Below are 15078 nucleotides of genomic sequence, written 5' to 3'. Positions count from 1 at the left end.
ACAATTTTAGGTTTTCTTTTGAACTTGACTTTACAGTATATAGTATATACACAGCTTCTTGAATTCCATTTTTATGTTATTAAGGACAAAATCATTAACATATAACAATGATTATGAACCAAAACTTATATGGGTGAAAAACTAAACAACAAAACCCTACCCATCTAACACAGTGCAAGATTCCAAACCCAAAAAAAAACAACATAAACAGTAAACACAGCATTCAAAACCCGTCATCCGACCCCACACTCTAAACCTACATCCGTTGCATATACGTGTATTCATGATTTTGGGTAACTCTCATGTTTTAAAATTTATATTTTTTTGTACTTTCTTTCTTATAAACTACACACACACACACACAAATAAAAAAAAGAAAAAATAAAAAAAGGAATGTGGATATATGTTTTGTTTCACGACTGCCAAAAAACAGTGGGATCATTACAGTATAATGTTCGATCTTGAATTTCTTGATCAGCCACATGATAATCAATTAGTTGTGCCTGTACAACTTTACACACCATCAATCCAGATGGAAGCATCCACCATCCACCATCATCCCTGCACACCACCACCACCACATTTAGGTTTTTAAGGTAAATAAAATGGAAAATTGTAAGATAAGAGTAAAATAGCAGCTTACAAGCTTAAGCTCCAGGACAAAGAATTTAGATGATTGTCGTTTGGGGGGAGTTGATTCTTGTAATGAAAATATCCACATATGAAGGCCACAACCTGTTTTTTTCAGAAACATGTAATTATTATTTGTAGTTAACATATAATATCATAATTTATTTTTGAAGTGTCGAAGGGAATGAGTTATGCTTACAACATTGACCAAGGATGTGATGTTCCAGAGTGCATAAAAACGTGCAAGCCCTGATGAACGCTTAGGAGTATGACTAAATAAAGCGCTAATTCCAGCTGGAAATGGGAGGAGAATACCGAGAGGGGGAAGAAATAACACCAAAAATAAATCCACCATGGAATTTGAGTAAAGCTGAAGCAACATCAGTAACACAAGTATAAAATCTCCTAAAAGAAGAATAGATATCACCAACCCAACAAGATCCTGCAAAACCATTAAATAATTATAATAATATTACAAAATCTATTTGGCAATATTCCAAACACGCCACTAGGCATTAGTTGAGTCTGAAGGAATTGAATAATTAATTACCTGATGACCAACTGGTTTGGTGTTGCATATGATAAATGATAGAGGATACCACATCATGTTCTCTCTAAGTGTTCTTAAGCTAATATCATCTAGAATCCATCCAGATGCTCTTCTATGTGTCATTAAGGGTTCAGACTCTTGGAAATGGACACGTTCTTCAACTTTACCACGATGATTCACGAAATAGCTGCACATCATGTAAGTATCAAATTCAAAATCAATGTATGTTAATTAGGTAGTATCTAAACTCCTGAATACCTCGACTGCACCTCGGGATCGGGTAGAACATGTGGACTGCTAATTGAAGGTGGTGGGGCCCGCTGATACTCAACTGCAGAAACTACCAATCCGAATTGATAATAACCCAATGCAGTAGGCTGAAAGCAAGCTAAATCAACGCGTATTCTGTGCACACTTAAAGTTGGATTTGCATACGTGTCAAGCCAATTTATGATTGGTCGGAAAGTTGACTTTAACTGATCGCGCCTAACAAGCCGTAGCTGTGCATTTAGACCAGCAACTAATCGGTACCAAATTGTGGATGTCACAGCCTGCAAAAAAATAAATTTATTTTTGTTAGAACATTGCACTTTTAACTTTTTTTCTTATTGAAGATTTAAGGGATTGTACTTTGCAAAATCTACCCGAATGTGACAGTGTAATTATAAAATTATTGTTTTGGGTGAGACATTCAATGAATCAAAACCTGACTCATGAGGCTTGTTAGAATATTGTCACTATGAAGAACAAAAGGAGCCATGTAACTTCCATCTCCTCCAAAAACTAAAGAGAGTGGAAATCTTTGATGGAGTGAAGGAGGAAGGTCGTCTCTCTTCTCATCTCCACCAAGGAAAAAATCCACATATGCAAGCATCATATCAGAAGTTGCAGAAACCTGCATTTAACAAATGATTTTTCAATATAAAGAGAAATGAAATTAGGATGCTATAAGAAACAAATGATTGAAAGTAGATTGTTATTTGTTGGATATAGAAGGATAAAAGGAAACACCTTAAGTCCCTCATAGAGAGCACGGGAACGGCATGAACGCAAGCACGCATGATCATATTCTGATCTAACAAATTCACGTAATCTTTGTATCTTTTTTTTGCGACACCATTGCAGCCATGTCCATGAAAATGGATATGCAATCACAGAAAGGATGTTGTAAAATGATCCTTCCCACCATTGAAAAGCTGCTAAACAATTTATCTCCTCTGCAAATCTATTGAATGCATCTTCATATCTGCCACACCCAAAATTCATAATCATCAAATTATTTCAATTATTTAAGCTATTACCAAGGCTTAGGTCACGTTTCCTTTTTACCCCATTATGATGTTTTTATTTATAGAAAATCACTGTCAAACTTGGAAAAACTAAATGAGGGAAAATTTGTAAAACGCGTACACAATTTCAGCTACTTGTTCTGAAGGGGAATGAGGGAGATGCCAAGGTTCACTGAAACTATTGGATCCCATGAAGTACATTCTGTGGACATGATTCTGGGATTCCTCATGTCTATTTGTTTCAAGAACCTGAAAAAAATAAAGTAACAAACAAACAATATATTTTTAGAATTACATATGAAAACCAACACCAGGTTTCAAAATTCAAACACACCATGGAATGGAATCTCAAATTCAAATTCCATTTGAATCTACAAACCAAACACACGCTTTAATAAGTAAGAATGGAAGTTAAAAATGGACCTCATTCAATGATTCCAAGAAAGGAACAGATCGATCCAACTGCAAGCCACGTCGAGTGGGAACTAATCCAGGCAATTCATCCCCACCAATAAATTTCACACGGGCAACACTAAGTACAAGGGCAAAAAGGAGGAGCAAACCTAGAAGCATACAACCAAATAGCCATGGCCCACCAAACGTATAAATTAACTCCTCAAATGTTGTATAGCAGTGAGGCATGTGGTATCTCTCAGATACACACTTGTAAGGACAAGGAACATCAGAAACACCACCTGTAATGTAATAATATTAGATGCTTTGTTAAACAGCACTTTTGGGAAAAAGAAAATCGACTTATTTTGGAATAAATAAAAGAAATACCTCGAACAGGGGTAAAAATGGCACGATGTGGAAACTCTAGAGCTGGGCAATCATAGCAAAGATCTCTTTCTGACCCGCTAACATTCTTGTAAGTGCCAAGTGGGCATTCCTACATATTCAAGTTATTGGAATTGATCAAACATATTTCAGCTCATTTATGTGATTAAAGCTATGAACAAAAAGAGCAACAAATGTACCTCACAAAAAATACCATACAGGCCTTGTGGACAAACTATTCCAGTGATAGTCCCATTATTCCCTGGTTGCCCAAGACCTTTACCAATTCCTCCTCTGTCATATTCAAAAGAATCAAAAATACAATATAAGGAACAAATAATATATATATAAGATGAAAAAATGAATAAGAAAGTAGTAGTAATTTAATTTGTGAAGAATCAAACCCAATATTAATGGTTCCATTAACACTAGCGACAGGTTGATATTCATCTCCAACTGTAATATCTGACCAATGAAAATGAATCCTACCACCACCCCCACCACCAGCATTCTGACTACCATACCCTCCAGCAGTTGAGATTACAGATGAATCACCAAGTGTCAATCTATCAACAAACAGAAGAACACTTCCACCAGATCCTCCACCAGCATGCTTCACATCTTGTTTTCTTATATTTTCCCCAAAACTTTCTCCATCAGCTGTCAGTGACCCATAGATTGACAAACTCGACAGAGAGTGCTCCAATGACCCCATCACTATTTCAAATTCCAAATTAAAAAAAATAATAATAATAAACTATTTCAAATTACTATTTTACCCATAACAGCATTTTACTTTCAACCTTAAAGATTCAGAAGCTTACATACCTATGATACCACCACCAGCAGTTGCACCACCCAAACTATCATCACCACTGCCACTACCAAACTCACAAGGAAAATCAGCATCACCATAAGGAACACCACCTTCAACAACAATACTGTTGTTATAGTAACCATCACCACCCCTGCCGCCATGTCCCCCACCACCACTAGTACCATCATTCAACATTTTTCCTTGCCCCGCTCCACCAATGCAGCCTACATAAATTCCAAATCTCAAATGTTTATTAAAAAAAAAAAAAAGTTATTTATATTGATGTCTGATGAAAGAAAGTAATAAAGTCTTACCTAATCCAGAAGCACTTATTGATCCAGATGGTTTGATTAATACACTTCTGACCCATTGAAAATGAACAACGGATCCTTCAATGGAACCTTCAACAACTATCTCTTCAACTCTACAGATCTACATATACATAATGACTAATCAGAAAAGGCCTAATTAGATAAAAGTACATTGCGACATTGTATATATTCTATACTGGTAAAAAGAGTAACATATGTTGCTATTTGAGCCTATCTCATGCAATTTTCCCTTAAACTAACAATTTGTTACCTGAAGAGTGAAGGACAATGAAGAATTCACATTGCAATCTTCAGGTGGATGAATTAATTCCATTGGGCAAACCTCCAGTTCACAATGTGCCCTATCATATATCAACATATCATCTAACTGAAGTCAACCAAATCATTGACTACCACTAAAGATACTTACGAGTGATCAATAGTTGTGTTCTCTAATGGACCTCTTAGCATTGACCCAGGTTCAACCTACATAAGTGGCCAAATATATCATTTTAAAAAGAAATCAGTAATACTAAGTAAATAATAGTATAATACAATTACCCTTACATTGATACAGCAAAATATTGATAACACCAGATGTTGAGCTTCTATAACATTGCCTTCTCCGGTCAGATTCAATGAACCTTGACCATGAACACCAAGATTTGCATTTGATTGTATTACAGATCCTCCCTGACATACGAGAATACTTAAAAACTACATTGGTTGACTTTTAAAGTAGAGATTTGACTTTAGCAAAGAGAAGGAAAAACTAATTACCTTGAGAACAAGTAAATTGCTAGCCTCAAGCAATGAAGTGGCAATAATTGGATCACCCTCACCATCACCATCTATAAGCATTTTGGAATTCAACATCAAGTGCAATTTAACAGACATTCGCAAAGCCCCATATATCTAAAACAACATATTAAGAAAGCAATAAGAATAGTAGAAATGTAGAAATGTAGAATACCACTGGACTTTATTTATTACTACTATAAGAAAAAGTATATAATGCCTCTCACTTACCTTGATTACTGAATCACTCATTAAAAGTTCCTCTGCCATTAATTCAAACTCTGACACAGCATCATGAGGTAAACCAAAGCTTAAAACTGCTCCAGCTGATAAACTAAGTTGTCCTTGAACCTATATATATATATATATATATATATATATATATATATATATATATATCACAGAAAAACAGTCAATTGTTGTGAAAATGTTTGACAACAGATTAAGAATTGTATGTCAAGTGAATATGTTTGGCAACCTGCACGCGACTCCAACGTAGTGGGACAGCAGCTTTAGCATATTCTTGAATATCAACACTTGTCCAACGAGGCTGATTTGGGAATGCAAAAAAAGGTGTATCTGTATCTGTTGACATGTTGTGGTTGTTGACTCTGAGTCTTCTAGGAACAGCATCATAGAAAGTCCCTGCAGCACCAGAGTTTGCAGGACAGCCATAACTTTGTCCCCCTGTGAAAATATGATTGCATCAATTGTTTCAAGAAGTGTGAATAAAGATCATTGAAAGCATGAGTGATATCTGATATGAATATACCATGAGCAAAGAATGTTTGATCATCATGTCTGCTGAAAACATTCACAGATATTCTTCCACCAGCACCTCCACCAAACCCATTACCTCCAGATGCACTTAAGATGCCACTACCTGTCCTGTTCTTCATAGAACAAACAGAGATGATTGTTGCATAATTAGGTCCAACAAACAATAACAGCAAAAGAAAGGCAAAAAAGATAAAGAAAGAGACCATTACATTTTCCGGGACTTCACGAAAATGCTGCCACCAGAGCCTCCTCCACCTTTGACACCACCATCACCACCATCTGCAAAAATTCTTCCACTGACTTCCACAGCATCCACCACCTCAACCCAAACCCTGCCACCACCATTCCCTCCATAATCATCATCTTTATTAGTCGCCCCACCTTTGCTTCCATAATTATAGGGTTCAGGTAAATCCGACCACCCATAAGCATCACCACCCCATACATCCTCTGGGAGCTTTGTATTATCCACAACACAACAAGCACCTCTCCCACCATGCCCTCCACCACCACCAAACACCCCTTTAGGCGAGCCACTTGTATGCTCCGGTGGATCACCACCCATAGCAGTAACATTAACGATTGAACCCTCTTCAAATGTCGCATTCCCTGCCGTCACATGAAGCGTCCCTGCTACTATCTCTGAATTCAACCCTAATCTAAACTCAGAACTAATATTGATAATTATCGAACATCCAGAAGTAAGACATTTAAATTTAACACCAGGGAGTATGTGAAAGTTCCCTTTTCCTTCTATATACACATCAGCAACGAAAATCGTACTAATATTTAGTTCACACGTAGTGTCTAAACTCCCGATTCCTCGTAAATCTTCTTCGCACGACAGAGCCGGAGGGTGTGGTGGTGGAGATGGCGGTGGAGGCGACGGCGGCGAATAATCTCCATGGAAATCAAGAATTGTAGATTCATCGATCGTTGAAGAAACACCAAAATTAGGGTTAGATGAGATAGAACTGAAGCCGTAGATAGTAAAAACAATCAGTAAATAGAAGATACGTGTAGCCATGGAACGAGTGCGATTGAATCATATGCTGATTGATCCTGGCTTAGTTAATTGGTTTGTCTGTTGTTGTCGGGTTAAATTGATCGAACAGCAAGAGTGAGAGAAAGAAGGGTTGTGACAGCGGCGGAGAACGCCGGCAAACGGTGGGAGCCACCGGGCAGACGAGATTGATATCCAATCTTAATCGGGAAAGGATGAATCACAGATGATTTGGTGCATCATTGTCGACTTGAACTGAAAACAAAATGAGATTCGTGTAATGGTGTTCTCTTTGAACATTTGGTCAACTTGTCTTATTCATCATATACTTCCAGACAAAGGTAAATTAAATGTTTTTTTTTATCGTTGTATTAACATCTAAAACGAACGTATGGTCATCTCACTTTTAGTTAGTGATAATATATTTTAATGGATAAATGTCATAAAAACCCAAAAGTTTAAGTTTTTGTCGATTTTGTTTAAAGTTGGATTTTAAATTCATTAATGTCTCAAAATTGATTTAATTTGTTTGTTTATATCTTTTCACCGGTTTCCCTTAAGTTAGTTGGTTATCAATGTTTAGCTAGAAGATAAGTGGTCCATTAACTCCGTTCGGGAGAAACCCCCAATTATGTTATAGACGTCAAAGGTTACACCCTCCCTCTATATTGTATCACCTTTTTGCACACAAGTACCGTCGATTGAAATTCTTTGTGTACACAGAGAAAAACTTCACAAAAAAGGGTTTTTTCTTGGAGAAGATTAAGGCAAAATTGATGTTGTGTTCTTGGAAAGGCAATGTTTTTATAGTCCATAATCCTTTTATGTTTACACTCAACATTTTTTGCTATGGGTTCTAAAAGTGGTTGTGTGTATGCAGGAGAGTGTAATGATTTCATCAGACGAAGGGTACGATGACCCATTTGTTGGCATACGTGAACCATTTTCTGGCTTGATTGAAATGGATTTTGAGCTCCATGGCATTTATATGGACCACGAACTAGAGGAAGAATTTGTAACCACACTTGATAAATGTAATGATATCTTCCTAAATGTTAATTAAGTGATCAAAACCTATAAAATTCTAGTATGGTTGATGAAATCAGAGCACAAGTGTACCATGATATTGATTGGCATAGTGGTGAAGATGAAGAATAAGCATTGAAAAACAACTATAAAATTCATGGCCCAACCATCACGTGGGACAAGATGGAACCAAAGTTTGTTGACATCTTTGAATCCCTTACACATTTTAAGTTTTTTCTCATTCCTGAGGGATATACAGTCCTCAGTGATATGACCGAAATCTTCATAGTATGTGCACCATTTAGATTTATCTATCCAGCCACTTGATTTTTCTCATTTCCTTGGCCATCTTGCTTTCTCACCAAGGTCATGTATAGCAAAGATTAGACCTGAAACATCCACAAAAAAACAATAGTCAGTAATCTTAGGGAATTCACCCTCCTACCCTTCATTATCAAGGGCATTAACCCTATGATGATTAGGTTTGGAGTATGGCTTTGATTTATAAGATCTCAGGGTTGAGGACTCAGCCTTCCTATTAGGATTGTCGTATGAATTCGGGGCATTGGTCCTTTTATGGATTTCTTTGTCCTTTTCTAGTCTTATGAATCTCAACGCTCTACTTCCGACTTCATCCATTCTTTTGCATAGGGTCATCACAAGATCTTCATATAATGGAGAATCCTTCTTTATACCCATTTTGAAAGCTTACGTGGTGGTGGCCATGTAAATATTAGGGATGTTCATCACTTCCCTGCTAACCACTTACAAAAGATCTAAGGGTGTTCCTTAGGATCCTGAACTACTCAATAAAGATCAACAGTGATCCTTTCGAACGTCATGTTACAAGAGAACTGGTTATTAAAATGTTAACTAAATGAGCAAAAGAAGTAATAGAGTAAGGAGAAACAGTGATAAGCCATTTATAGGCTAATCCTGTAAGGGTTGAACCAAAACCCTTGCACACACAAGTTTTTTTTAAATGCGATGGAATGGGAATGATTTCCATTCTTTCTCAATATTGTGTTATGTGTTCCTCATGGTCTGTAGTTCCATTGTAGGGCTTCATGTTAGGAGTTTGGAAGCGTTTTGGAACTTCATTGTCAACTATTAAAGGAGCAAATCTTGAGATCATGTGGCTAGTAGGGATACTTCAAGTATAGGTTGAACTACTCCTGGAACGCTCGAGATCATTTTCCTTAGTCGTTGAAGTTCCCTAGCCATGGCTGGACTTATCCCTACATCAAGATCCACAGAGTTAGTATTAAAAGTATTACTTTTGAAGAAGTTACTAACATATTTGTTCTTAGGAGTAATGAAAGTTTCGTCGAGATCCTGGATCACAGGAGTTCGGTTGTTTGGGATTACACCCCTAGTCGGAATAGCGATAGATGTTGGGGTTGTAGTCTCCGTACATTTCCCTAAGGATCGTGCACTATCGAAATTCAAGATCTTGGGTTGCAAGATCGAGGGGTTCGCTTAACGGGGTTTGCGAATCTCTGTTATTATCCATTCCACTTCCTTGAACAATGGCATGTTGTCCTCCTGTTGCATCAACATCTTCATCATATAAAAGAGTTCTTTATTGGAGATCAGAACGGGAGGGTCCTGGGATCCCAGGGATCCTGGATTCCATGGCTAGTGATCGAAGAAGTGCTCTTTTTAGAAGCATTAGAAGTTTTTTTTGATCAGGATGTCCCCTTGGAGGCGATGGAAGATTTTTTGAACAAATGGGAGGAATATGTAACGTCCGTGTTTCTAGCCTATGCATTAATATTGACATAATAGTCTAGTTTAACCTTTGTAACTCATTTAGAAGGAATGAAAATGGATTATGTGAATATTATGTGTTTTATGCTTAATTATTAGGGTTTAATTAATTAAGAATAAAAATGAGCATCAAAAATAAATATTAGATAAAGCCGATATCTATTAAGAAAGTTGTAGTGGTCGTGACAAGGATTACGGATATATAAAGAATGCCGAAATCCGAGTTATAACGAAGAAGTTATGACCTGTCAAAGTTTCGCGACAAAACCGACACGGTGCCGAATGCCGTAAAAAGTGAGTTTTTGATAAAATACTTTTTAGCCTTAGTGATCTAAACGAAAGTCGTAGTGTGCGTTAAACCGAGAGCATGTATAAAAAGAACGCCCAAATCTTACTTCGTATGAGGAAGTATGATTTTTCTAAGTTTCAGCTTAGCAGTAGACAACTAAAAACTCGAATTTTAGATCGAGTGATTTTTAGCCGACACGACCTAAATGAGAATCGAAGGTCTCGTGAATAGTAGCACAACGGTAAAAAGTCTGACGAAAACGGACGTCGGATGAAGAAGTTATGAATTTTTAACGGATTTCCTGTCCCGGTCTGTTAAAAATAATAATATAAAAATTAAAGTCAAAATTAGCCGACAAAGTCTAAACGAAAGTTGTAGAGCGTAATTTTACCTACGGGTGCATATAAAGAACGTCAAAAACGGAGCTCGTATGCTAAAGTTATGAATTTTAGAAGATTTTGGCACAAAATTCGAGAAATTTCGCATGGATGAGCTTCACCCGGAAATGCCACGTCACCTTCGCTCGTAGCGTGCCACATGTCCGAAATTGCTGAGTCATCCGACCAGCTGGCGAGGCATGTCGCTTCCGGATTCGACCGAAGTCTCGGCCCTCGCACATCCGACGCGTGTCGCACAGGTGTCCGAGCCGGAGACCCAGCCGATGACGCATCCGAAGCCGATGACTCCTCGCGTCTGAAGCGTGCCAGTTGCCGCGTCCGAGCCTCTCTGCTGCTGCCACGTGCTCGCTTCCCAGCCTCCAGAGTCCGAACCTCGGCCCTATAAATAGAAGGGCTGCGAGATCTTCCGGGTAGAATTCCAAAATTGTAATTTTTCACCCATTTTTCAATATTTTAGCTATTTTGACCTCCCCCGAAGCCCCGGTATTAATTCCAACGCCCGAAACACGCCCCGAAGTGCCCGAAGACCCAGAAAATTTATTTTTTCGGTTTCGAAGTCCGACCCTCGCAGAGCCCGGTTTTTGAATAAAACTATCGGTTTTATTAGAAACGATCGTTTTAGGAAACGAATTGCTGCCTGATTTTCATTAAATCAAGTGAGTGTGTAGTTACTTTCACCTTACACATAGATATGAAGTATTTTATATAAAATACGTGTTGTGTGAATATATATTGTTTGTTTATTTGAGATGGACATTGAAGGAATGATTTATACATGTTTTTAAATAATTTAAACTATATATGTATTTTATCTACAAAAATGTTGGGTAAAACATGGGTAGATGAAATAGTGGGTGTGTGATGAAAGGTGAGTTGGATAGATGAGATGATCAGTGATATAGATCATGAGTTGAGAGTGAGTGGTGAAATGAGATCATGAGTTGAGAGTGAGTGGTGAAATATGAGAAATGCTCTTACCCAAACGTTGGCGTGAGTGGTGCAATATGAGAAAAGCCCTTACCCAAACGTTGGCCCCCCTCATTCAGCAGAGTATGGTTGACAACCATGGACTATTCTAGACGGTCTGTGGAACACTAGCAGGCCCGCAACCCGTAGGTGTATGAACTATATGTTCATCTGTTGTACTCTAAAAACCCATTGACATGTATTACGGGGGGGATTCCCGTGGGAAATACTGTCGATAAATAAAAGTTAAGGACTTAGTGACTGTTGTATAAACCTTGGCGACGATGTGACTTCGTGCCTATTTGACATAAATTGTTGAGGGAAAAGCAATGTTGTCACCCCGATGTTTGCCTTATTTGACATAAATTGCGGAGGAAAGCAATGTTGTCACCCTATTGGTTGTTTATTTGACATAAATTGCTGAGGAAAGCAATGTTGTCACCTTGTTGGTTGATTTATGTTAGGTTGTCTTATTTGACATAAATTGCTGAGGAAAGCAGTGTTGTCACCCCGATGGTTGCCTTATTTGACATAAATTGCTGAGGAACCCTCGAAGTAATGTTGTCACCCCTAGTGAAAATCCTTAGGCTAGGTCCCTTGTGATAGTTGTTTTAGGGACGTAAAGTGAGGATAATGGGAATGGGTAATTAGGGTTATTTTTGGTTGATGAAATTAATAAATTTATTATCGATTGAGAACTTAATAAGTTTATTATTTATTGTGGGTTGAAAACTGTAGCACCTGGTTCCTGGTATGTATTTTATTTAAGTATTTTGCATTTTTGGCCTGGGACTCGGCGAGTTGAAGGACCAACTCGTCGAGTAGAAACAGATTTGATTCGGGATTTAAATGACGGACTCGTCGAGTCGGCTGCAGACTCGACGAGTAGGCTCTGACTGGACAAAACCCTAATCTAAGGGTTTGCACCCTATTTAAACATCTCATTCAGCCATCCTTCGTCCCTATTGCTTCCAGAAAACCCCCATAGCAAACCCTAGCCGTTTGTATAAGAGCTAAGGCTTTTGTGGTGCTTTTTGGAGATTTTGAATTCAAAGGAGAAGGAAAAGCCTAGAGGAATCAAGAAGAGGCCAAGGGAGTTCAAGTTTGTGCACCATTTGCAGTTCACAGAAGGTATAAAGTCGATACCTTGCTTGTTCTTTTGCTAGATCCCTTTTTGGTGAGATTTAGGGCTTTTATAAGCCATTCTTGGTAACCAACCATGATTGCAAGCATGGTTGGGGGTTGAGGCTTCGGATCTAGGTCCACGGAGGAATTACAAGGCAGAAAGGGGCTGCTTTTACACCCATGGAAGCCCCCATGCAACCCAAGAGTCTCTTTTAGAGCCTTTTAGACTCAAAGTCCCATGCATGCACGTAAAGTTCGTAACTTTACATGCTAGATCGAGTTTATGGACCTAGATCTATCATTTGGAGGAGAGTTGCATCAGAAATCGAGGAAATAAGACTTGGACTGTATCGAATCGGCGAGTCATTCTTGGGACTCGGCGAGTCCGAGGCCTGAGTTCCCTTTTCTGTTATGGTTCATGAGACCCAGTTGAGTGAAAGAAAGGTTTTAGAGGGTCCAGGGGAGTGACCCAAATGTATTGGGATAAGCCATAGTCCTGGAGTTCATAGGACTCGACGAGTGCACGAACAGACTCGGTGAGTCCAAGGCAATCTCCCAACTCTTGAAGATGAACTCGACGAGTTGTTCATACAACTCGGCGAGTCGAGGACAGGACTCGTTCATAGGATGAAGACGAACTCGGTGAGTGTTCATACGTCTTGGCGAGTCGGTTGAAGGTTCATCCGGGGTTGTTTTAGAAGGAGAACTCGTCAAGTCGTTGCTAAACTCGACGAGTAGAGACGTGGATGAGGACAGTTGAAGAGATAGGGACTCGACGAGTTGGCGGCCCAACTCGGCGAGTCGGGTCAACTGGAAGTTGACTTTGACTTTGACTTGGACTTGGTCAGGGGTAAATTGGTCATTTTACCCTAAGAATAGATATCAGACTCTGATTAAGTGTTTTGTGGGGATTATAGCCGGAGGATTTCCGGAGCAACAGTAGACAGAGATTTCCCGCACAGATTATCAGCAACTACTCGTTCAAGGTGAGTTACCTTCGAGTAAGAGTGGGTCTACGGCCACAATGCCGACCCACTAGTAGGAATTGTTTGTTAGATGATTGTATTTGTGATAATTATCTGATGTGCTGCTATCTGATATACTTTATATGATAGGATGGTATGACATATGTGTTAGTAATGGTAGGGGTGATATAACCCCTAGTTACCGGTTGAGAGATACCGAAGGGGTAGATAGTACCCATGCATGCCTAGCAGTATGATTATGATATGTTATTATGTGATAAGGGTAGGGGTGAAATAGTCCCCAGTTACCGGTTGAAAGATACCGATGACAGATACCGGTTGAAAGATATCGATGACAGATACCGGTTGAAAGATACCGATGACAGTTACCGGTTGAAAGATACTGATGACAGATACCGGTTGAAAGATACCGATGACAAGTTACCGGTTGAAAGATACCGACGATATTATATGGTATGTGGTATGATGGGGGAACTCACTGAGCTTTGTGCTTACAGATTTAGTTTTGGTTTCAGGTACCTCTTCGTCTAGGGGGAGGAGTCGGCGGTGTAGCAGCGCATCACACACACATGATTTCCGCATGGAGTTTTCTGGGACTGTATTCTGATTTATTTTACCTTGACATTATGATTTTTAGACACTTTGTTATATTTCTGTTTGCAAATGTTATGGCATGGGAAACTTTTTGGTAAACAATGTTGAGAATTTCTTAATTAAAAATGAAAAATTTGGGCTTAGAATTTGGGATGTTACAAGTTGGTATCAGAGCCCTGGTTTGAGGGATTCGGACACACCCTCGGGAGTGTCTGGACTAAAATCGAGGGATTTAAAAGATTTTTACAAAGAAAATGGTTTTTTAAAATCTGAGTCAAAGGGTTTTGAGAAAGAACAAGGTGTGTGATGCGTGTGACCAGCCGAGCTCAAGTAAGTTTTCCCCAAGATACCCATACTTGTTATAATAAGTTATATGATGTATGATACTGAGAACTGCATGCTAGATTAGGGCTAAGGATCTAGGAGGATGCCTTGTATGCCTTATACATATGATTCTGAGAACTGCATGCTAGAGTAGGGCCAAAGATCTAGGAAGGATTCCTTATGTGCCTGTTGTATGAGCTGTATGCTAGGACTGTTTAGTCAGCAGTAGGATAGCCTGATTAGGTTATGCCTGATGCGGTCACTCGATGCACGAATGCTGCTTGCTTTGTGCTTAAGGGGTCCTGGCTAACTTTAACTAACTAGTGAGCGGATATGTAGCAGTACTCGCAAGCTAGTTAGGTAAGGGAAGTAGGAACTCCTAGTGCAGCTGATGGCGGAGAGTAGGTCGGAGAGTGCCTTAGGAAAGCCTGGGATGAGACTAGTTGGAAAGGGATATTGGTTAAGGGACTTGGCGAAGTCGAGACAGTCCTTGAGGAAAGTACGGATAGATGTGGAAGGTAGTATGGGCCCGTACTACTGGAAGTAGAGGATCCGTACTCGAATCAAGGAAGGTTGAGACAGAACCGGAAAACTTGGAGAGTGTGTTAGACCTCTCGAGAGTATGTATGATCCTGACATTTA

At 39.0% G+C, this 15078-nt stretch overlaps 1 protein-coding gene across 1 annotated transcript; it reads right to left on the bottom strand.

Moving 5' to 3' along the window:
- Positions 1-287: 287 nt before the first annotated feature.
- On the bottom strand, positions 288-7261 carry LOC145117561 (uncharacterized). The gene is made up of 22 exons (XM_079053853.1): positions 6165-7261; positions 5948-6063; positions 5654-5862; positions 5407-5526; positions 5158-5292; positions 4945-5070; positions 4808-4863; positions 4649-4739; positions 4381-4498; positions 4078-4290; positions 3654-3966; positions 3450-3543; positions 3253-3361; positions 2893-3164; positions 2591-2718; positions 2192-2426; positions 1887-2075; positions 1439-1731; positions 1181-1367; positions 830-1072; positions 644-735; positions 288-561 (listed from the first exon to the last, which is right to left on the bottom strand). The coding sequence occupies exons 1-22, from the start codon at positions 6980-6982 to the stop codon at positions 414-416; spliced, it is 4305 nt and encodes a 1434-aa protein (XP_078909979.1). The 5' UTR covers positions 6983-7261; the 3' UTR covers positions 288-413.
- Positions 7262-15078: the final 7817 nt, after the last annotated feature.

This window comes from Lactuca virosa, chromosome 5 (assembly GCF_052849685.1).
Source record: "Lactuca virosa cultivar CGN04683 chromosome 5, Lactuca_virosa_CGN04683_v6, whole genome shotgun sequence".
Classification (NCBI taxonomy): domain Eukaryota; kingdom Viridiplantae; phylum Streptophyta; class Magnoliopsida; order Asterales; family Asteraceae; genus Lactuca; species Lactuca virosa.
The sequence above is the reverse complement of the archived record's forward strand: the minus strand, read 5'-3'. Positions and strand labels throughout refer to the sequence as shown.